This window comes from Corvus moneduloides, chromosome 8, assembly GCF_009650955.1.
Source record: "Corvus moneduloides isolate bCorMon1 chromosome 8, bCorMon1.pri, whole genome shotgun sequence".
Taxonomy (NCBI): domain Eukaryota; kingdom Metazoa; phylum Chordata; class Aves; order Passeriformes; family Corvidae; genus Corvus; species Corvus moneduloides.
In genome coordinates, this window is record NC_045483.1 from 31,054 (window position 1) to 53,858 (window position 22,805).

The following is a 22,805-nucleotide window of genomic DNA, read 5'->3' on the forward strand; positions in this document are numbered from 1 at the left end:
CAAGAAGCCAAGCTTTAAGACAAAAGACTGTTATGCACATGGGGATGTGATCCCTGAAGACCACTCTGTCAAAAGAGAACTCACAGAAGTGGAGCTGAAGGCACCACCTGGCTCACCACTGTGAGATGTGACTGCTCAGAAATATCTCCAATATGATAGACACCAGACAGATCCACACCTTAAGCTATAATTGCAAGACAAGAAAGGCTCAACAGGCAGTACACTGATGAGGCAATGCACTTTAGACTCTCGGGAGGTGCCTAGTGATCACTAAGAGCTACGGAGACATCAAGACCCGAGGAAGGTACAGTGCACGATGCAGAAGACTGACTAACAGAGTTTACACAATACAGACAGGTGCTGGAACTGCCTTCCTGGGCACAATCCTCACATTGTGCCGAGAACTAATCTGCTCCCTTGGCCTGCTCCAAGGGAATCGCTCCTGAACAGCTCTCTCCCCCTACAAGGACTTTAAACCCCTCCTTGCAGTTCCCAACTTTGCCCCCCTCCTCAGTGTCCTTCCCTCACCTTCACTTCCAAGGAATAGGGGTCTGAAGCCATCTTCCTTGCTACTCGCCAGCAAGCCCAGGCAGGCAAGCCTCAGTACCACTGCCCTGCCCTGGGCCCGCCCACTGCCAGATATCTGCGTACCCGGGGCTGAGCGCACGCATCGCCCGTCATCGCGATGGCACCACGGCCCTCACGGCCAGGCAAAGCCCCCCCGTAAGCTTCTGTGTCGCAACCCGCTGGTGCTGACCTAAGTTCCCCTGCCATGCCACCTTCAGCGACCAGGAGCCATCCACACCTACCAAGGCATCTCGCTCGCCTCACCCGTGTCCGCTGGCCCTCAGCATCCTACTCAGAGGGGAGATGCACCCCGTGCCGTCATGATGCCCCTGTGACTGGAGAAAGGGGTGCAGCAGCACAGGATCCTGAGCGTGGTGCGTCCACCACCCATGCCAGGACAGTGGTGGAGAGCGGCGGGCAGGAAAGGAAATGGCGCCCTGGCAGGGCGGTATCACACCGGGACCCCCCAGCAGTGCTGGACCAAGAGCGGGATGTCCTGCAGCCGGCGGGGAGCTCGGGCCGCCAGCCGTGCAGCGGGGCTGCAGTGTACCAAGGGGAGCGTTCGTGCAGATGGAGAGCTTCATTCTGGACAAGCCATCATCAAAGTGTTGTTGGAGTAAGTTTCATATAAAACCAAAGGAAAATAAACCTTTGATACAAATAAGTAACAAAATTAATGTAGCAGACAATTATGTTATTTATCTACAATAGTCAACAATACAAAGAATTGGATATAAAAGGTTTCTTGGTCAAAAGCTTACTATACATTTGGAACATCTGTCCCCCTATCTCAAGACTGATCAAATAGAAAGGAATTAAGCATAAAGCTTTCTGGCTTTAAAGAGATGCCATGATCATAAGTCTGAAGAAAAAACCCCTCAAAACCAAAACTATTGAGTCTGTTCTCCAGAACAGGTACTCGAATAAAACAAAACTTAGGAAAAAAAAAATTATGCTCCACCACCAAACATACTTGCTACAAGGAGCACTGGGATAAAAAAGGAATGTAGTCGATACTGAAATCCTTCCTTATGTTACCTGTACGATTTGAAAAAATCTGTCTCTAGGAGAAGCGAAGTCAGTTTGCAGATACTATTTAAGGAAACTGAAAGTGGGGAGGGGAAATTCTCACTGATGGGATCATTTTGTATTCATTGTACTGCACAATGATCAAAGACAATGTTTTTGAAGATGAAAAACAAACTCCTTCACCAGAGATTATCCTGAAGCCTGAACATCTTCAGGAAATAATTATACCCCTGGGTTTTCTCCCCAACGTTTTTAGCTGGCATTTCTCTGAGGGAGAGGGAGGCTCTCATGAAGATACTTCATGCTCCCATGCTCTGAAAAGTCAGAAACAACATGATTGTCCCCCCTCAGCAACCACTTCGTAGTTAAGAGTCCTTCAATTCCCACTGGTCCACGTGCATGGATACGCGAAGTACTAATTCCCACTTCAGCACCTGTAGGAAACACCCAAGATAAAGCCAATTAATCCTCTGATGATGTTCATACTAAACGGTTTTGCACCTCTAAGTAAAAAAGCTGCCTGCGTTGCAGGGACCTGCCATTCTCTGCTCCTCTCCAAATACCAGTTCTATTTACCTGATAGAGAAGCTCAAGGAGTTAACAATTACATTTTAAATTGTAATGTTTATACTTCTGGCTGTTACAGTTACTTTCAGAAAGAAAAAGATGCAAGAGAGAGAGAGGTATCTCTTACATTGATCTTAGACTGATCTGAGGGCATAATCCTTAAAAAAAAAAAAAAAAAAAGTAAAACTAGTAAGATTATGATCTTCTGTCCTTTTTATCACATTAAGGAGATATTGAAAGACCTTAACTGGAATTTTTTAGTCACATGGAACACTGTTCCAGCTGACACAGTAATAGTGTGTAGTGGAGACTTCTGATTTTCCACCTCATGAAAGAATGTTTCCCTTGTCTTCTGCAATTCACAGTAGGTGCACCTGTTTATTTAAGCAGCTGATACTCAGTTTGGTTCCTGCCCTTCATTCCTTAATACTACTACAGGACTGGCACACTGGACAGCATCTCAATCTGCCCAGCAGGACCAAAGCATTGCATTCTTTACAGCATTATTAGAAACAAACGGAAAGCTGTTCAGCACTTTCACATCCTGTACTGCATTGTTCTATCACTATATGCATGCAGCGTACTTTATTGCAATTGAATAGAGCTTCAAAGGATCCAAAACATCTTTGTGTGGACGAAATTTCTAGGCTTCAACTTTTCATACAATACCTTTCCTGAAAACCTTTTTTAGACAGTAAGATACGAGACTAATCCTATCTTTCAGGGTTCATACTGCCACACTTTTCACACACCAGAAAATTCTGCAGTCACAACCCCACAATATCCTCCCTCTTACCAAGTCCAAATCTATAGCCATCAGAGAATCGCGTACTGGCATTCCAGAAAACACAAGCGCTGTCCACATGCTGGAGGAAGAACTCTGCTGTTTTCTCTGCAAAAGAGGCAGAGACAAAAGTAAAATCCATTACATACAGAATGATCATGTATTCCAATAAACACAGCATAAAACAGCGAACGGATATAACAACATATCTTTCACATGCCACCTTACCAGACAGTACTTAAACAGCCTGGGCTAAGCCAAGCTCATTTATACCTTCCTCCCAGTATGCTTATCAAGTAGATACTGCAAATCTTAGAAGAAGCTTGCAAAGATTAGAAAAAAGCAAAAAGATGTCCAATTCTAACTCCATTTAGTTTAGAGCCTTCAAAGAGGGATTTAGTTGCATGACCAGGGAGAAAGAACAGCTGCCCCAAACAGCATTTGTCATTCAAACTGCGATAGTTAAGCTACTGTCAGCTCTCCAATAGTGTCAACCATGGAATTGCTCCAGTTACTGAAAAATCCTAAACTCAATTGCTATTGCAGGTAATATTTGAGACGTACAATGCAGAAATGCCACATGCAAGTGTGTGAACTTGGAGATCAGTAGCCTGTAGCAACAAGACAGACATTCAAAAGCAACTCTATTTCCAGTACAAATCACTAGTTTCACCAGGTCTTGTGGCAGTGGTTATGGTATCAAATGCATGCTTTTTAGTGACATGCATTTAAGCTCAGAAAGAAATACAGAAACAGAAGCCTACTTGACTCACACTGGCCAGTCGCAGATCAACATGACCTTACTGCAGCTGATTCTCAGAAGTTCTGGGCTTGGTTTGGTTGGAGAGTCAACCTTTTTCTTGGCACAGCTCTAGTAAAGTTTTGAACTGGCACAGACCCAAGAGAAGAACTACTACAATATAGTTACTTACTCTAACACCAGGAATTAGCAGTCAAACCAAAACAGCAGCTTAAAGAAGAAGCCTGGTCACTAACCATTCTCTGTGATAATAACATCCGTATGGGAACTTCCATACTTGTGGATATGTTCAACGGCTTCTTGAACGCTGTCCACCACCTCAATGCAGCACTCCAGGTCCCCATATTCTGTGCGCAGAGATTTCACTTCTGAAGGGCTGAATGTCAAGTAAGATGCAAACTTTGGGCCAGCATGAATCTTCACCTGCAATACCAGAAACATTTTGTGGCTACTGACCATACCAGAGCCTTTCAGGTGAAAGTGTAGCTTCTTGTACTCAATATGGGATGGATGGTAGTCCCTGTGGTGCTATGTTTTGGACTTGTGATTAAAACTGTGTTAAAAACCCACCAATGTTTTGGCTGTTGCTGAACAGAGCTTGCACAGCATCAAGGCTCTCTCTTCCCCCCTGCTCCATCTCTGTGCCCCTAGCAAGAAGATTGGGAGTGTGCAGAAAGTTGGGAGGGGACAGAGCCAGCAGCTGACCAGAACTGACCAAAGGGGTATTCCATGCCATACAATGTCATGTGCAGCAATACAAACTGAGGGGAGGGGGTTTTTGAAGAAGGTAGGCATTGCTCTAGAGACTGGCTGGGCATTGGTTTGTTTGTGGCAGACAGCAAATAATTAGCTTTGCCTTGTGGGTATTTTGGGGGGCCGGTGGGTTTTTAGTTTTGTTTTGGGGTTTACTTTTTTTATTGGGTTGTTTCCTCCTCTTTGTCCCCTTTCTTCTTCCTCTTTCCTTCACTTATCAAGCTATCTTTCAGCTGACAAGGTTCCTTGCTTTTGCTCTCATTTTCTCCTCCTGTCCCACTTGGAGCAGGGGAGAGTAAGCAGGCAGCTGGATGGTGCTTAGCCACTGACTGGAGTTAATTCACAACATGCATGCAGTGTAAGAAAAATACACCTATACTTTGGTAAACTTGGCACATAGGTGAATTAGCTACAAGGTACAATAACTGACATGCTAGATTGGCTACCCACCATGACAAGCTCCTAATTCAGGAATCATCTGAAATTACTTAAAGCAATTGCATCACTTAGTCATCAGGCAGAAAAGGCCAGTGTAGCACTGCTAGGAAAACAGCTAAAATCTGCAGCCAGACTTTGTTTTAAGACAGCAATGCAATGCAGAGAATAACAAAAGGAATGCTTCCAAGTTGGCACCTACAGAAGTCTTAACATCTTGAACGGCTTTTATCCTTTTACTTTATAAATTGATACCAGCCCTCTCTGAAGAACATCTCAGACACAAAGTTACTGGGTCCAAAGCCAAGAAAACTCACACGGATATTTTTCATTTGTTATAAAAAAGATTTTAACACATTATCAACCTCTGCTGAAACACCTAAACAATGAGAGATAATTTAGAACAGATACAGCACAGAAATCCCATGCAAATGAAACACAAGAAATTTTGACAAGACAAGCATAAATGGGAAATAAGGCTTAAGTCTACTAAATGTGAGGGCTTTTAAGAAGACATCTATAAACCAGCATTTTCTTGTGCAACTATAAATTACTTTATTGCATAATCCTGCCCAATATTTGCATGTTTCTTGTTGTCACGTCAGATTGGACAGAGGTAATATCCTCCCCACTTTATAAGGAGATGGGTGGGTGGTGGTGGAAATGCACTAGTACTCATATTCCTGCCATCCAAGATGCATCAACCTTGCAGTCTACCCTTCCCAAGAAACAACCAAACGAGACATTAAAAAGCCCCAAACATTGAGAACTTGCTCCTGCCTACCTATCAGCTTCTTTTACTATAACCCTTTTAACATCATTGAAATGTATGACCTCTCTATCCTGCATTAATCACTGCCTGTACACTCTATTTGCCAAATACACAGTACTGTGTGAAAACCCTTGATTTTATGTGCAATTCATACTACTTCATGGATATGTCTTCCTGATGCATCTCTGCTACCTTTACTGAAAAAACATTGCTTGTGTCTAGACAACTAATTAGTACAACTGGCCTTTTGATGTCCTTTGACATACCAGGAGGGAAAACGGGTAGGAATAAAGGGCATGCAAGAGGAAAATTTAAAAAAAACACGTGTATGAAGCAAGTTCAGAAAGGATAAAAACAGAAGGGAATTCACTTGGGTAATAAGCTAAATTAATAGATAGATTCAGGAAGAAGAGGCTTTGCATCTGGCTGAATTGGAAAGGGTAGAGAAAGGGTTGTGTATATGCTCTTTTAAGGCAGCAGATTATTTTTGCTATATACAAGGAAGTATATAGCAAAAGTATCCCAGTAACAGTCTGTAGCTGTCCTGAATAAGCTACTTTCAGATAATTTCTACAGAAACACTTGACACTGTATGTAGAAGCAAATTTCATTGACATGTACAAAGACACATATGGGTAACTAAAGTGTTATGCCATGTAAACAGGGCTACACCAGCCAGACCAAATGCTTCTAAAGTTTTAGAAAAAAAATCAAACAAAAACCACAAAACAAAACACAAGTATGAGTGACTAACCTGTTCTACTCTCAACATGTCTATGATCTGATCAAACAACGGGGTTCTCAGCAAGTCTCGATGAATTAAGAGAGTTTCCAGAGCATTACAAGCAGCAGGATATTCACACTTTGAGTCTCGGACTGAGGTTTAAGAGTAAATAATTGGTTACATAAATACATACATATTTACAACAAATATTTTGGATATTATATGAATTATAAATTACCATAACTACATTGCATAGTCCAAAGTTCAATTACACCCATGAGATTCAAATCACCCTCCCACAGCTTACTTATTCGTGTGACCTTCTCAACACTGGCATCCGTGTCAACATACACGTGACAGATCCCTTCACTGTGTCCCATCACTGGGATTCCCTTAGCAGCTTTCTGGATATTCCTGACTAGCTGTGATGAACCACGTGGAATGATAAGATCTATCAGCTTATCCAAACGGCAGAGATCTTCTACTTCCTCTCTTGTGTTCACCTGTGGTAGTTGCAATACAAAGAGTTTACAGTTTGAACTCTCAAGTTTTGCCTACACTTTCTATACATAGCATACCAAAGACATAGTTGATTTAACCCTAGGTGCTTACCAGTTGCACTGCATCTCTGACTCCGTGAATAGAGAGTGCTTCTTGTGTCAGATGATGAAGGATTTGATTACTATTTGCTGCCTCTTTCCCTCCTTTAAGTAGTAAACCATTTCCACTGGCTATAGCCAAAGCAGACACCTGTCAAATGAGTTTATTACAGGGAAAAAAAAACAACCCTTAAATGTCATTTGGTTCTTCCGTCAGAATAACACCCACAAAATAAAACCAGGATTTTTTGTTCAGTTGATTTACTCAATATTAGTCTACAGTTTTCTTTTTTTAGCTCCAAAAGACCATTACAAGTAGCACCACATTTAACTCCAGAAATTAAATGTGCTAGTGTTTCAGGAACAAACTTGAGTTTTCAGGGTACTATTGCCATGGGAAGACTACAGTGAACAAGTCAGAGGAAACTATGGACACAGTTTCATATGGCTTCATATGAATTGGGTAACTGTGTGGGCAATTACCCCAAGGAGAATAATTTCAGGAGCAAGAACTCTTGTGCCTCGCCATTCCAGCACAGAGTGGCAAATAAGCTCTTCCTATGAACAGGAAAAACATTTTCATCATGCTGTCTAAAATAGCAGTCACAGACAGACAACACTTGCTCTAAGTGTGGAGAAAAAAATATTTCAGACAATAGGCCCAGCATCATCTTTGCTTCCATGTTTATCACCAGAAGAACCCGACAGATATTGCTACCCTTCTGTTTAAAGTGTCAGATTTCACCCATTTAAGTCCAGCAACACAAGAGGTTTTCGTTCTTTTCTACCTAGGAGCATGTCAGACACAATAAATCTCTTTTTCAAAACTTATTTTACTTTTGTATCCTTTTTTGTACTCCTCATCCCAACTTCATTCACAATGGACTCACAATTTGTCCACCAACTTAAAAAAAAGTTTAAAAGCATGTACTCCTTCGAAAAACAAAATCACCTCCGCTCCACAACCTTTAGAATGAACAAACTCAGTATTTTAAGTTATTTTGCTGTATTACTATCTTCTGGGAAAGATTATACATATCATCATCATCACCTGTATATATCATCACCAAACCTACACTCATCAGAGTATCTATTGTACATTGTTGAGATGCTGATGCCAAAATTAGCCAGGCTCACACCTAACAAGAAGTTAGCTTGGTGGCACACTTCAGATCCTGATTCATAAAATAACCAGCCAGATCTTTCCCCTTCTAGTATCAAATGGGCAATAATAATCACAATGCTTGATATTCTACCTCATTGGAAAAGAATATTGAAAAATAAGAAACACTTTAGAAAAACACACGGAAGTATAGCAGTCTGGGAAGTCTGCCTTACATAGCTATCGTGTGTCTTTTTAAATTATATAACTAGACATTAAAAAGCCGCCTGATTGTATTTTAAAAGTACCTTCTAAGTATCTGCCCCTCCAGATCAGTATCACAAATGAAAACTAAACAAATAAGTTTATTTAAATAAAGAGGGATAAGATTAAAAGAAAGGTTTTGACCTGGTTTGAAAAAAGGAGAAGAAAAAAATACCAAGAATTAAGACACAAAAATCAAAAACTTGTGTGATTAAAAGTAGGACACAAGGTAAGGGGTTTCAAAATGGTTCAGTCTCAAAGACTAATAGAGCATGACTATAGTTCAGAGCAACAACTGAATTTGGTGGAATTTATATAAAACAGTCTCTGAAGGATGCTTGCAATTTTGCCTTGTATTAGAGGCAAACATGCTGTTTGTATATGCTCACTAGAAGCTTATTAAATCTTAACCCAAACAAGCATGAGATGCAGTAGTAAACTAAGAGGAGGGAACTGCTCCTCTGCAATCAGAGACCCTCCTGCTATCAGATACAGGATGGGACAGAAATCATGCAATTCAAACACAGAGTTATTAAAGGTGATCCTCTGAAGTTGCATCAGGAAGCCTGATGTGAGTATGAGGACAGGAAACAGGCAAGAAGCACAGCAACTACCAAGACAAGCTATCCCAAGCCTGTAAAACAAAGCAGGGGAAGGGAGGGCAGGGCAGGGAAGCCAACAGGAGTCAGTCTGCTGTTAGTTTTAAGACAGAGTGAAGAGAAAGAGGAAGACATCAGCTACGCAAGGCAAGAGACCTGGGTTGAAGTCCAGGAAGACAGACTAGAATTCAACAACATAACGTACTGGTTATCGGTAACAAACTGAGCTGGTAGTCAAGGGAGACTAGTGCCTTTTTGTTTCTTCCTACAGCATACTCCTTTTCACTGTGAAATGGGGACTACTCACAAAAATCTGGCATGAAGTACAAAGCTGTCCACTAGTTGAGCCTCACATCCTCTTCAAGTGGCTGTACCCATCCTTTTCTACTCAAACACCTGCTCATATGTTAGAGAACTCCTCAATCAAGCTTCCTAGATACCTAATGTTAATTGTGGGAAGAAATGTTGATAATCAAGGGGGTTTTTTTGTTTTCATTTTAAAATCTACTTCAGTTGGTCAGTAGTTAGGAGTTAGAAAGTAAGACCAAGGTTGCCTCTGCAGCATTAGTTCAGCACCCATATTGTCATGCATTTTATAACAGCATTTACTTACAGCAATACTTCCACACAGTGCTGCAAAGGAAGGCATTTGCCCTTAACACACCTGTCTTAATCCTGGCATAAGACAAATGATTAACTGAACACTGCAGAAGCAAGTTCTGAAAAGATCTCTGCATAAAAAAATAGGGATGCCAACAAAATCAATTGTAGATGAATCCAAGCCAGAGTCCTTTGAAACAATACTTCTTGTAGTCTCTTACTTGCTCACCAACAGAAATACCCAACAGTGTAATCTACCTTCCTTACATACCTGTGGAAGACAGTCAGGACGAGACTCAAAGATCACAAGAAGGACACCAATTGGCACTGTCACCTGCTCCAAATCCAGGTCTTTTGCTATTCGAGTTCGTCGAATCACACGGCCGACGCTGTCCTGTGAGGATGCTGCAATCTGACGCAGACCAATAGCCAAGCTGTTCAGCTTTGAAGTAGACAGACTTAGGCGTTTCAACAAAGGGAGTGCTAATCTCCCTAAAAGAAAGAAAAAGCTGTGATGAAGATAGATTGGTCTTCCTAGGCTCAAGCAAAAGTGACTTAAACGAGTGCTGAACCTAAGGAAAATTAAGGTATTTCCCACACCCTAGCAAGTAACCTACCTGTGATTAAACATACACAGCATTAAGTCCAGTAGTCACAATAAAAACCCTCAAATATGATGATTTCTTCCACCACATTTTCAGTTAATGTGGTTTAAGCGCTTTGTGCATGAAGCAACCGCACAAACCATCAACACCCAGAAAGATAAAGTTTGTCCTATTTCATGTACTGAATGCATGACTGAATTTCTTACAAATTTCTACCTTTGCAGTACTTCTGGAAGGTCTGAGCAGTAATTTCATCTTTCCGTTTTACAAACGGAAAGCACAAAAGCACAGACACATGCATAGCATTTCTGTGCAGACTGGGCAAGAACAACTTGAACTTTTTCAGTCTGAACATGTTCAAACAATAAGTTAACCCAGCAATGTCCCCTCAAATGCTCTGGTCAGTGGTGCCTTCCACAGAGTATTACAATTCATGATGTGTTCTTTTCACGTATTTGCTATGCCAACATATACACATCTCAATTCCAGCTTCTCAATGAATGCATAAATCTAACGCCAAAGGATGGGTTTCATCTGAGCCACCTAAAGAGAACCTTCCTCAATCAGAAGGGGACACGGTTCTCTTTGGAGAGCATCAATTTAAATGCCCTTCAGGAACCAAATATTACATTAACCAGTCCAGAAAATACTCACTTTATGCATGACAGTAGCAGAGATATTTGTTCCATTCTTTCTTTTTTTTTTTAACAATACACCACTTGGTGTTTTGCACTGCCTCAGTATCTTCTCTGATGAAGGCATCTGTTTTATGCAATGAAGGAAGCTGCAGCTGTTTACACTGACAAGCCCTTGAATTCCTGGGTTCACTATTCCATGTCACCCACACTGCCCAATCCCAGGTGACAGAAGATTATAAGTTCTGCTCATTTGTCTTGAGGCCCGGAGAGGTCCAAGATCATAGCATTACTATGGAAGGACTTGAAACATTACCTTTATTTTCAGCCTCCTGCAAGTCCTTTTTGTTTGCCAAGAGAATGTCTTCTCTCTGGTCTGTTAGTAAGTCAGCAAGACGATAAATAATCTCTGCTCTCTGGAAGAGAAAACCGTTTCTGAACTGACTTCTTACTCAAAGTCCATGCTTTTAGACATCTAGCTCCTACAGTCCATTTATGCTGACCACATCCTCTCACTATCTTAACTCTCCTGATACCTGGCCAGCTGATTTTTCCAGCCTGCATCACATTGAAAAAGAAGACTGAACACTGCTTCAGCCTTTACCTTGCTTTTTATTATCTTGTTTTCTCTGCCCAGTCTTCTTCACCAAACTCACATGTCCTTCCCTTAAGAGCACCTTCTACCACATCATACCCACCCAGCTGCAGAGCAGTAATTGTCTACAGCTCTGCTCTTGTATACGTGTTGTATGCTGAACTCCACACAGGTGTGAATGGAACAGGTTACTCCAGTCAATTCTTCAGCAGCTCTGATCACAATTCACTTCTGTGTGTTATTTGATGCTATCAAAATTTTTATAAACCCCACATGAAAGCCCTTATTACTTCACAGAGGAACACGATCTTTTTGCTTTTCTCATCTTTGAGCAGGCTACAATACCAACAATGCATCTGGCACAGAAGTAATAGATTCTTGTCCCAAAGGGCCCATCTATGTTGTAAGTCTGTGTTGTAAAACTTGCCACACATGCACAGTCTTAACGAGTTGGCCATATTGTTTTGTCACCTGCTCAGGCTGTAGAGCCGCCAAGGTCCTGCCACCAGCTCGAGCCATTTCAGCCTGCTGTTCTACAGTAGGGCCTGCAAAAAAACCCAAAAATATGCTATGCAGACAAAGTGGGCATTAGCCTGTTTGTCTTCCAATTCTTTGTTCAGAGCATGAAAGCTGGTACAGTTTTTAACAGACAAATTCAAGAAAAATCTTGTATTCTAAGACAGAAAAGTATGTACCTGACATAAAAATACTGTTATGGTCCCTACATAAAAAATCATCACAAAGATTCTGTCCCTGTGTCACAGCAAATGTGCAGCATGTATCAGAGAGACTTGACAAAGGGCAAAAGAACAACAGGATAGCAAAGTCTCCAGGGCATAGTAAGCTACCAAAAGAAAAGAGGCAAACTTTGAAAAGTTTAAGTATCCAGCTGAGGAATGTATGCATGGGAACACACAAACAATAATGGAAGCCAAAACCCTAGTAACAGCTCGCAGAAAAACTGCTTTCCCTCTGTCTTTCCTTGTATGCATTTTAGAAGCACGGTGCTGAAATTATATAAAACAGGTTCTGTTTCTGTTTCAAGTCACCGTGTTCAGGTAGCATTTCAGCAAAGAATTCACAAGTAGCTCGCAGATAAACTGTCATTTTTAACTCTCCTGAAACAGCCTGTAAACCAGGTGACTTGAACCCAACTTCCATTTAAGAAGGGTCCCATGGAAATTGCCAGAGTAGAAATTATAGAGGGCTATAGTGGGAAGTGTAAGTAAGGAACTTGTGGACATAAAATTAATTAGACTAATTTAAGACATCTTAAAACAGCTTTTTGAAGTGACATCATACTTTACAAAATATGGCATTTTTTACTGTTTTTGGAGAAAAATCATGTATGTAAGCAGATATACTTGATTTTTAAAAGCTACTTGCATTTCCAAAGTGTGGGCTTTGGAAGATAGAAGACAAAGAGACGATTGGAGTAAACACCACAACAGTCCACAGGGACGGACTTTTGCTATTTACCATATTTGTGACTCAGAATGGGACCACAAGATTAAAAGCTTTACTGCTGATACCAGCTTATGATAGTGGGGCTAACCAAAAAGGCACTTGACCATAATGATGCGTGGGTTCAAAGGATGATTTGACATATTTACACAAGAAATCCATTAAGGATTATTATACACAAAGAAATTCACTTGGCTTGAACTACAAGTCAAAAGTATCACTCCAGTATCTATTCTGCTAAGTCATGGATCTTTGGTCTGATTTTATCCAGCAATCATTACACAGTTCCAGCAATGCAGTGGCAGGAAAACATTCCTACCTACCATACCAGAAGACTGAGTCATAAAAGAAATTTATGATAAAAAATAAACCTAAACACGACCTTAGTTCAGCAGCACATTCTATGTCCATATTTTCACACTGAAATCATGGATACTTGATGATAACTCCCAAGACTACAAAAGGCAAAATTTCTACTCTACTCATTGCATTCTTCAAATGCAAGTCTAATGCACCAGTTTATCAGTTGGAGGGAAGAAGAGCAGGGAATTCAGCAGTTTCTATCCCTATTTTAGAAAATACCTTTCAAAATCCATTCTGCAAGCAGAGGGTGGTTTCTCAGTTATTGCAGACAAATTTTAACTCTAGTTTTTCAGGGAATCTCTACAGCTCTCAAGGTACATATTACCTCTGTACTCACCTGCAGGTTTTACCTCTGAAAAAAAAGTTCCAACTTTTTTCCCTTCTACAATATCTGTGATGACATGGCCTGAGATCTTTGGGTGGGTTCCATTCGCAATCACTACAGAAGTACCTCCTTGCAGGGCCCACAGAGCTGCTTTCACCTACAGCAAAGGACAGAGCCAGTTGCAAGAGATTCACTTGTTATTTGGATCACCACTCTCAACAAGATTTCTTGGCCCACTCTGATGTCCAGATTGATTACTTACACTTTCAAAGAGCATTCAACACACTTCAGGAATTTCTGAACTTCAGTGTTGGAATACTGAAATTTGCTTAGTCCTTCTACAGTATGTTAAGTTTACATCAGGATTAGCTTATTAGTAAGGGTCCTTTGAAATCCTGGTGTACTGACTAGTCCTAAGATTAGCCTCTTTCCACATTTTTGAGCAGAACACGATTTCTCTCAAATCCCAGATGCTACTTGCCGCAGAGGTACTGCCAGTGGTTTCCTTCATTCTTTTTCCCAGTCAAGGTTTGGGCAGTATTATCCACTGCTATATTTAAGTATGTGTCATTTATTTAATTGTGAAAGCTTCTCTGCTTACTCACTTATGCTTTCCTAATATGGTCGTACAATTTGGTATTACAGTCCATAGTCACTATGACACAAATGTCATATAGGCCTATCATATCAAACTCAGCTACTGAAAGACCATCAACTGCTTCACTGTTGCTCAAATTTCACGCTGAAAATCGAGATTTGTTCTTTGAGCTACCATCTGTTTCCTATTATCGATGCTACAGTTTTCCAAAAATGTTGCCTACCTTCTCAACTGCAGCAAACTTTTGTTACAACACCTGCATCAAGATTTGCCTCTATGGGACTCAAAAGACACCAAATAACTCTAACAGATTATTACTTTTACAATAAAAGTACTCTCTGACCTTGGCAGCTTTACCTTCAATACCTGGAATTGTTTAAACTTATCCTAGAAGACAGATAAGGGAAAGTAATTTCTGAATTAACTTTGTACATCCCATAGTTACAAATGCCTCCTCCTTTTACCACTTTCCAGTCCATGCTCTGATACTCAAGAGTGTGCCTTACCTGATTCTTCAGGAAAGGGAATAATCAGTGACATAACTGGTAAAGATTTTTACTTTGGTCTTTTCCTGCTTAGTCAAGATCTACTTTGGTTTTTACACACAACTTTCCAGACACATCCCTGGGAAACCTCCAGCAATTAACACTACAGTAGTGGGTATCTCAGCCTCATGAGGGACATATATGCTGAAGTCTCATAACGCACCCATGTTTATGTACTCACAGCAATGAATACTGAGACCGGCTGACTGTACACAGCACTAAATATAATCCACCTGAACAGCAGCACAAAGCATAATCATCTCAGGTAGCTCCCTTTCCTTCCCGAATACGAAGCAAATGTTCCATATTTCTACCTTGGCTTCCATGCCACCCATTCCCACTCGGGATTTGGTTCCAAATGTTACAGACTGCTGGTCTCCTGGGTAGAATATGTCAATAAGCTTTGCGTCATCAGACCCTGGAGGGCTGTCAAAGAGTCCTGAAATAAATAGTAAAAATCAGTTATATACCCTCATGTCCAAAGCTCACCCATGAAAAAAGAAAAAAACCCAACAAAAACAACCAACATGAGGCTAAAAAACTGTGTTCCACTTTATAGGATTGAAAACTTCCATTTTTTTTGTGGAACTGAAAGCACAAAGTACTTAACTGGCAGACCCGAAAGGTATAGGTTTATTGAAAGCCTAAAAAACAAAAAAGCAAAAACCCACATGCGGAATAGCAGCAAGCAAGCTTGGAGGTAATGACATTTGCTTGAGGTTTGAGACAGTTTGCAGGTTTTAGATGTTCAAAGTCAGGGCTTACATACACACAAACCCCCAACTGAACAGGCAAAGAATAGTCCTCCTCACCAAAGACTCAGATGACATTCTTGAGTGGCAGATTGCACAGTGAGAAAACAGGCAATTCAGAAATATGTAAAAAGGGTAACTATTGAATTCTACTAAGAAGAAACACAACACTACCGAGACATACTCTTATTAATATTTTTTTAAATCAAGTAATTTAATATAACTATGCTTGGAGTTGAATGACACTTTGGTTTACCTAACATATTAAACTTCAACTCCACCACTACGCTTCCCAGAAATTCTATGTGAACAAATACTGCCACAACAAATTAGAGAGCACAGGCACAGTCTATCTGTGTCCAGCCTTGATAGCTTGGGAAGTAGAGGACACACATCTTTCCATAAACAAGTTGTCACATTGAATGAATAAGCTTGGAGGACAGGTGTGCTGGTTTTTGGGTTTTTTTACAAACTATTTTGACTATTGCTTTTATGAGTTGTTCTAAGACAGTCATTTTGACTAGAACCAAGCATGAAACCCGGCTGTATCTGCTAAAAGAAACTGTGATTATGGAAAGACACCTCATTCCTCCTCAGGGCCTCAAGCATGTGTGGAAGTCCAGGATGTACTGAAAGAAACCCATCTGGAGAAGATGAAAAGATTATGTGACTTGGGTGATGTGGACTGCATTGATATGAAACTGTATCCACTACCCTCCTCTCTGTAGATAAGGAAGTTCAACATCCATAGGTGACAAGCTTATGTCACAACAACACAGCTCAGAAGACTAGAGCAGTGTAAGCCAAAAGTAAAGGAGACAGAAAAAGCTGGCAAGACCCAGGTATCTGGAAAACAATGACCAGGACTTGCAATACACCGAAAATTCACTGACAGAACTTGCTGCCAGAAGAAACAAACTATTGCAGAACAGTATTTGGTTTATACTCCTGATTCAAGACACATAGCTTTTATCCTGCATACTACTCCTGACTATCATACAACTCTCGGAAGCTAGCAGAAGTACCACAGTACACGTGGTATTGTGGGTTCTGGAATAGGTCTCAGGTTCACATGCATTCTCACCTACACAGATTCAACAGTGTGTCAGACAGTCTTTGGCTAATGCCACAGCGTCAACATTGGGTATAGGCCTTAAGGAGTTATTGCAGTACATTGCAATTGTCCTTGTAAAAGAGATGAACTGAAGAGATCAGTAAAACAGGAAAAGAGGTTGGTTTGACAATCTGATGTGCTTCACTAAAATCAGAAATTAAAGAAATTACTCACAAACCTTCTACATCTGAAAGAACAATCAAGAGGTCAGTTTTCATTTCCACAGCCAGTCGCGCTGCCAGACTGTCGTTATCCTTCACACTAATAACCTGCAATACACATGCGTACCAGAAGCAGTGAATAGTGTGAGGAACTAGGTGCCAACACAAAAAAACAATCTACCTCAGCACTAACAAATCCTTCTGAGCTACTTTTTCCACACCCACTGGAAACTTCAAAGGTGATCTTGTGATACGCTTTAGTAAAGTGGTATCCAAATAACAAGCTGGGTGAGCAGTACCTGCATTCTCCACCTTAATGCCCAGATTAACTGACACTGTTTTAAGAACGGGTGCTGGCTTAGATGACCTGCAGAGGCATGCTTGCTTTCAGTAAAGCAGACAATATTTGCCCTGGTTACACCCTGCAACACCGTATCATGCCAAATACAGACAAGTCAACATAGTCTTCCAGTACCCTCTGTCCACATACTAATTCTGTATCTTAGTTTCTCTGCTGTAGACTTCAGAGGTCCCCGGTTATGGCGTTAGTCAAGTACACATCAGCATTCTACCCTCTGCAAGCAGGACCCCCCACCCCCTTGCAATACTTTACCCACATTTACCCCCTGCAGATCACTGTTTGGCTCTGGAGGTGGAACAACTGCATCATTAGTGTTAATTATAGGGACAATATTCATCCTTAAAAGCTCATGTAATGTTCCATTTAAGTTGCGACGCTTCTGTTCATCATGGAAATCCAGATTGGTGACTAAAATCTAAAAGGAAGAAAGAAATTACTTAGCCTAACACCTTTCCTATGAGAACATTATATAAACTTATGTACTAACATGACATAACACAGTCATGCTTTTTGGGTCACTAAAGAAACAAAAGCCACATTTAAAAGATACAGAATACAAGCCACAAATATTCTTTCCACAACATTATCAGGTTTATTCCACTGAAGCCTGTAATAGGCTATCTCAAGCTGATAGGTCACACCCTCCAAGAATGAACTTGGAAAAAAAGATTGTAATCAGAACATAGATGCTGATGATAACTACTAAGACCCTAGACAATTCAATAAATTGCTCAAGATGTTGCCTTTCCAGTTTTTCCTCCCACTTTAATGTTCCTACTTGTAGCAAGCAGAAGGGATGCTTTATATCAAGACTTTTCTTCTGCTCACTAGAACTCACCTGTTCTTCTGAAATAATCTTGCCTCCTGCATGCAGATAGCATCCCTTTCTTTTGGTGTTTTAAGACAAAAAAACCCCTCAATGTCTGCTCTGGAGAGACTTTTGTTGTTGTTGTTCTTACTCTGTCATTGAACATTTGAGAACTAAGCAAACAACTACACCACTCAAATGTTACAACAGCACTTGGAATCAATGTCTATGCTAAGTTTTTTGGCACGGGCAATTAATTCTTTTATATCAAAGGAATGATAGCTGTCTACAGATTTGAATGAGACTACAATCCAGCATGACCTATAGTAATTTTTAGCTGTATGATAAACAATTTGGCCATACCAGCTCTACCATATTACAGTAAGAAGACTTCATACTAGGCTCCTAAATTCGTGAAAAGTGTCTAAACAAATAAGGCCTTACAGTTAAAGCAATTCTGTATTTTCAGAGTATCTAAGATAAGCAAAGCCTGTTTAAGAGTAGTTCAACTGATACAGTTCCAGCCTTCGGTGTAAGACCCAGGCCAGGGATATCATCTCCTGCAAGTTGGAAAGGTTCGAAGTGCAGACGGACAGCAAGTTCTAAAGTGTGGATATGCACTTCTGTCAGCTTTACAAAATGTGTCGCAGTTTAGTCACTTGTGGTTTTTAAACCCTCAGTTTGGACCACCAACTTTAGCTTTTGCGAAGAGATCTTAACAGACCCTCCCCACTACAAAAGAGCAGGACACACCTGAACTCCAATAAGAAAAAGCGTATTCATTTTATCTTGACGATAGATAACTCCATTTCAGAAATATTTAACAAGGCACTCTTGTATAAGCTACCATTTATGTGACAATAATAAGCTCCAAAAGTAGCAAGTCAGTCTAGGAAAGAAGGAACACCTTACTTGAGCAGCACAGATGCTGTACTGTGTAAACATGGCCTCATACAGAGCCATTAGTCCACTCTGCCCAGCTGCTGCACAGGCTCGGGCCTCCAAGACTGGAATAGCCTACAAAGACAAAGAGCAGCTGTCAGGCAGTGACTTGAACAGGCAGTACACAACACTCAAGGAAAAGCAGGAGTGCCACCAGCCTCTCACCATATCTTTTAGCTGACTCTGGCCTGAATGAAGTGCTTGCCTCACACTCTGAGAAAGCAAGATCTCATGACGCAACCGCTGCTTTCCAAAAGCTACAGCCCCACTGGTGACAATCATCATCTCTCGTCCCTGATTCTGCAGCATTGAGACCTGTAAATACAGGAAATAAGAAATAGGGCCTGGCATACGATCAAGTTTGAGCAAGACAGTTCTGGCTACTATAACCTCATGCTCACCAACTCCTGCTGACACAAGCGTTTTGATTTCTCTATGGATGTGCAAAGCAAGGCAATCAGCCTTCAAGATACTTCTGCACACCTTCCTAGCCACTTGGGAGCTGTGCCAAGGACGACATGCAATCTATAACTTCTGATAAACCATCTTTTCACAATAACAGCTTTTGTGACAAAAACATGCTTGAATCCATCTATTCCCAAAGCTACCATTATCCAGTAACTTTGAATTCTGGAAGTGAAGAGGCCAACTCTCAATAGTAAAGCTTTCGATTACTTCCTCCTTACATGTATCTGGCCAGATTCCTTTCAAAGCCCCAAAGCTAAATGTCTTACATGAATTTAATATATTACGTTAACTTTATTTCCCAGAAAGGACATGTCCAGTGCTCGCCAAGATAACCCTTTCATTTTAAAGAAGAACTACATGAGTTGATCCCATCAGTTTTTCCTACAAGTAATGAGGTTTCAGGCTTTTCTCTGGAACAACTCTGCAAATGCTCAGTTGATCAAGAACAAAGGGTTGACTTATTTGTTTTGCAGAGTTCACATACTTCAGTGCCACCTTCCCACTAGAGACAACTAATGCCCCAGCCACGTCTCTTACTTATTGCATAAAAACCTCACTGTGCAAATCTCTCCCTCTATACTGGGTTTGGCCAAGGTGAAGTTAGCTTTCCTTATAGGGGTCTGTATGATACTGTGTTTTGGATTTCAGCTCTAAAACAGTTTTGATAAAATTCCAATGTTTTGCCTATTGCTAAATAGTGCCTGCACAGCATCAAAGCCTTATCTTTCCCCCATGCTGAGCAGCACTTGCACAGCCACCAAGGCTTTCCTTGTTCCACTTCCCAGCAGGTAGGCTAGCAGCTGGGCACAAAGTTCAAAGAGGACACGTTTGAGACAGCTGACCTTAAACTAGCCAGAGGGACCTCTCACACCACATAATGTCATGCACAGTAATAAAATTAGAGTTACAGAATAGCAAAACACAGGAGATTGTCTTCCAAGGTGGCCACCACTCAAGGACTAGCGGGGCGGCGTCAGTCTGCTTGTGTGAGGTACTGAGTGCCATCACTGATTTCTTTTCCCCTCTCCTTCACTTCTTAAACTGTCTTTATTTCAACCCATGAGTTTTCTTACTTTTGCTCTTCTCATTTTCTTCCCAATCCCACTGCTGGTGGGGCAGAGGTGAGGGGAGCAAACAAAAACCTGTGTGGATGCTTAGCTAGCTGATGGTCACAATCAACCCACCACACCTTCAAAAAACAATTTACTGAGTTACATGGTTCATAGTACTGCAGCATGGGGGTTGAAAGGGGAAAGGCTAACACATTGTTTTAAAGAACTATCAGTACTTTACGATGGTTCACTACAGTCTTCTGTAACATCCAATAATCACTGAGTACCTGAAGTTAACACAAATGGTCAGTCACAGAATTACCTGCTCTACAATAGAAGCCAGCCTCCCAAGGGCCAAGCCACACTCATCCCCTCGAGTAACAACAGCACTACCCAGCTTTACTACAATCCGCTTTGCATGCTTCAGCTCACTGCGGTGTGCAAATGATTTTCCATGTGCACGGCTGAGTGGCATGGTGATAAATGGAATGTTGCTCCAACAACGGATGGATTCATTCCTTAATCTTTGGTTATGGCAAGGGACATCTGTGGATAAAGAAAAAAAGAAAAGAAAAAGCAGTTGTAAGTGTTTCATTCAGACTTTTAACCCTTCACAATACACAAGTCTCAGTGACTGGGAATGAGAAGCTAGCTTTCAATTCACCAAAACAAACTGAGAAACAGGAATATCTGAGCAGCACTAACCATACCTAACGTATAGAAGGCAATATCCCATGCATCACAGAGCTCTGACTCTGGGAATCTAGAAGACCAAACTGAAAGACACTGTGAAAGAGCCTATATAGCTCACATCTCAAGGACTAGTTTTGAAAACAATCTCCTTTGCCTTGCCTCATTAGATACAGTTAAGAGAGTTTTCCAGTCTAAAGTAGCACAGAGAGCTTGACTGTTAGAAAAGAAACAGCTTTTACAACATCTTGAAGCCAGGTATTTTTGCACACTGCTCAGCTAGGGAGAATTGAAGGGAGAAGACGGACATAGGAGCTCAACATCGCATGGTGGTGTTCAAGCCCTGGAACAGGCCTCCTGAAGATGTGCTTGTGCTCCAAGCCTGTCAATGTTCAGGAGGCATTTGGACAACGTCCACAATGTGCTTTAGCTTTGGGCAGTCCCGAAGCATCAAGCTGTGGGACTAGGTGACCACTCTAAGAGTCTTACAACTAACTATTCTATTCTAGTCAATCCTAGCCAATGTATCATCTGAAGATGCAGAGGCTTCTTTACAACCCAGTAAACTGAATTCTATGCCATGGTCAGAGTTACCTGATTTTATTTCATATCTTCAGTATCTCTAATTTTGGTGCTCTATAATACGAAATAGATTCATTTATAAGTTAAAGTGCCTATTCTTGGTGTTACTGGAGAAAGACGGGAATGAACATTGTGCTACATAGAAGAAAAACTTGTAATTTAACAATGTTTTAATTAAATAAATCTTTTGTTCATTATACACACAGAAGAAGCTTAAATGACTAATCATAAATGAAGGCTGCACTAACATGTTCCACATACAAAAACAGAAAACGGAATTTAGAGAGGAGTTTCATTTACCCCAATTTTCACGAGGGAATACCTGTGAATGTAAATAAGGTCTACAATACATAGGAAAGACTGGACAAAGGAGTACAATTTGACTGTTATTTCCAGCCTTACACCTTACTGTTTAGTACTACTATTTAGTATTTGCCTAACCTACATAGTATAACCAGAAAGGAGTTCATTTCCAGTTCTCTTGGCTTCAGGGTTTAGAAAGTTCCAAGAAGATAGCTGTTGAGAAATAACCAGTATCTGAAAAGAAACCATTTATTTTTTCAGAAAAATAAGGGAAAAGACAACAGTTCTAGAACAAGCAGAGAATTCAATTCATCTCCACTAAAGTCCTAATCATTAATCTTCCTCTGTGGCTGCATAAATCTATCTTTTTTAGTTATTTTACATGGGACTGAGATGTGAAATCAGCTCCCACGTTCCACATGCAAAACATTTCTGGAAATGCAAACCCATTAACTTGCTGCACATGCAATCAGGGAGGAACTGACATAGCCATCCAGTCCAGGTTTTGGACAAGTAGGTTTAAAGGCATTCCAGTTTTTATATCCCATACCTGTAAACAGTTTCACTTCCTTAATAAAGGAAGGGAAACATATGAAACACACTTAAGTATTTGGCACTGCAGATCCTTCTATGTAGCCTGCACAAGGCTTGCTTCTCAGGAGTAAAGAAGCAGAATTTCAAAATACACGAGCTGAACAGAACAGAAAAAAAACGTGGAGAAAAAACAGAAAACAGTGGAGAACAGAAAAAAAATCCCTGTGATATATGATCACTGCAGCTTTAGATCACAACTGATGAAGTGGCAAGAGTCGCTCCACTGCTGGATACTGTCAATACTTGGGAACAAACTTCTCATAGTTAGCACTATGAAAATTACTGACTTCAGA

At 40.9% G+C, this 22,805-nt stretch overlaps 1 protein-coding gene across 16 annotated transcripts in view; it reads right to left on the bottom strand.

The window, feature by feature from the left end:
• Positions 1-1,240: 1,240 nt before the first annotated feature.
• Positions 1,241-22,805, bottom strand: part of ALDH18A1 (aldehyde dehydrogenase 18 family member A1) — a 48,049-nt gene continuing 26,484 nt past the window's right edge. For 15 of the 16 annotated variants that reach the window (XM_032116682.1, XM_032116680.1, XM_032116678.1 and 12 more), the window contains 16 exons: positions 20,666-20,889; positions 18,989-19,138; positions 18,794-18,898; positions 17,330-17,488; positions 16,730-16,820; positions 15,000-15,124; positions 13,555-13,699; positions 11,862-11,935; positions 11,112-11,211; positions 9,827-10,047; positions 7,004-7,141; positions 6,699-6,894; positions 6,422-6,543; positions 3,944-4,130; positions 2,960-3,055; positions 1,241-2,030 (listed from right to left, as the gene is read on the bottom strand). In XM_032116682.1, the coding sequence (XP_031972573.1) occupies positions 1,849-2,030; positions 2,960-3,055; positions 3,944-4,130; positions 6,422-6,543; positions 6,699-6,894; positions 7,004-7,141; positions 9,827-10,047; positions 11,112-11,211; positions 11,862-11,935; positions 13,555-13,699; positions 15,000-15,124; positions 16,730-16,820; positions 17,330-17,488; positions 18,794-18,898; positions 18,989-19,138; positions 20,666-20,889 (2,315 nt within the window). In that variant the 3' untranslated portion in view covers positions 1,241-1,848. The remainder of the gene's footprint in view (positions 2,031-2,959; positions 3,056-3,943; positions 4,131-6,421; positions 6,544-6,698; positions 6,895-7,003; positions 7,142-9,826; positions 10,048-11,111; positions 11,212-11,861; positions 11,936-13,554; positions 13,700-14,999; positions 15,125-16,729; positions 16,821-17,329; positions 17,489-18,793; positions 18,899-18,988; positions 19,139-20,665; positions 20,890-22,805) is intronic. The other variant, XM_032116679.1, reaches the window with a different exon arrangement.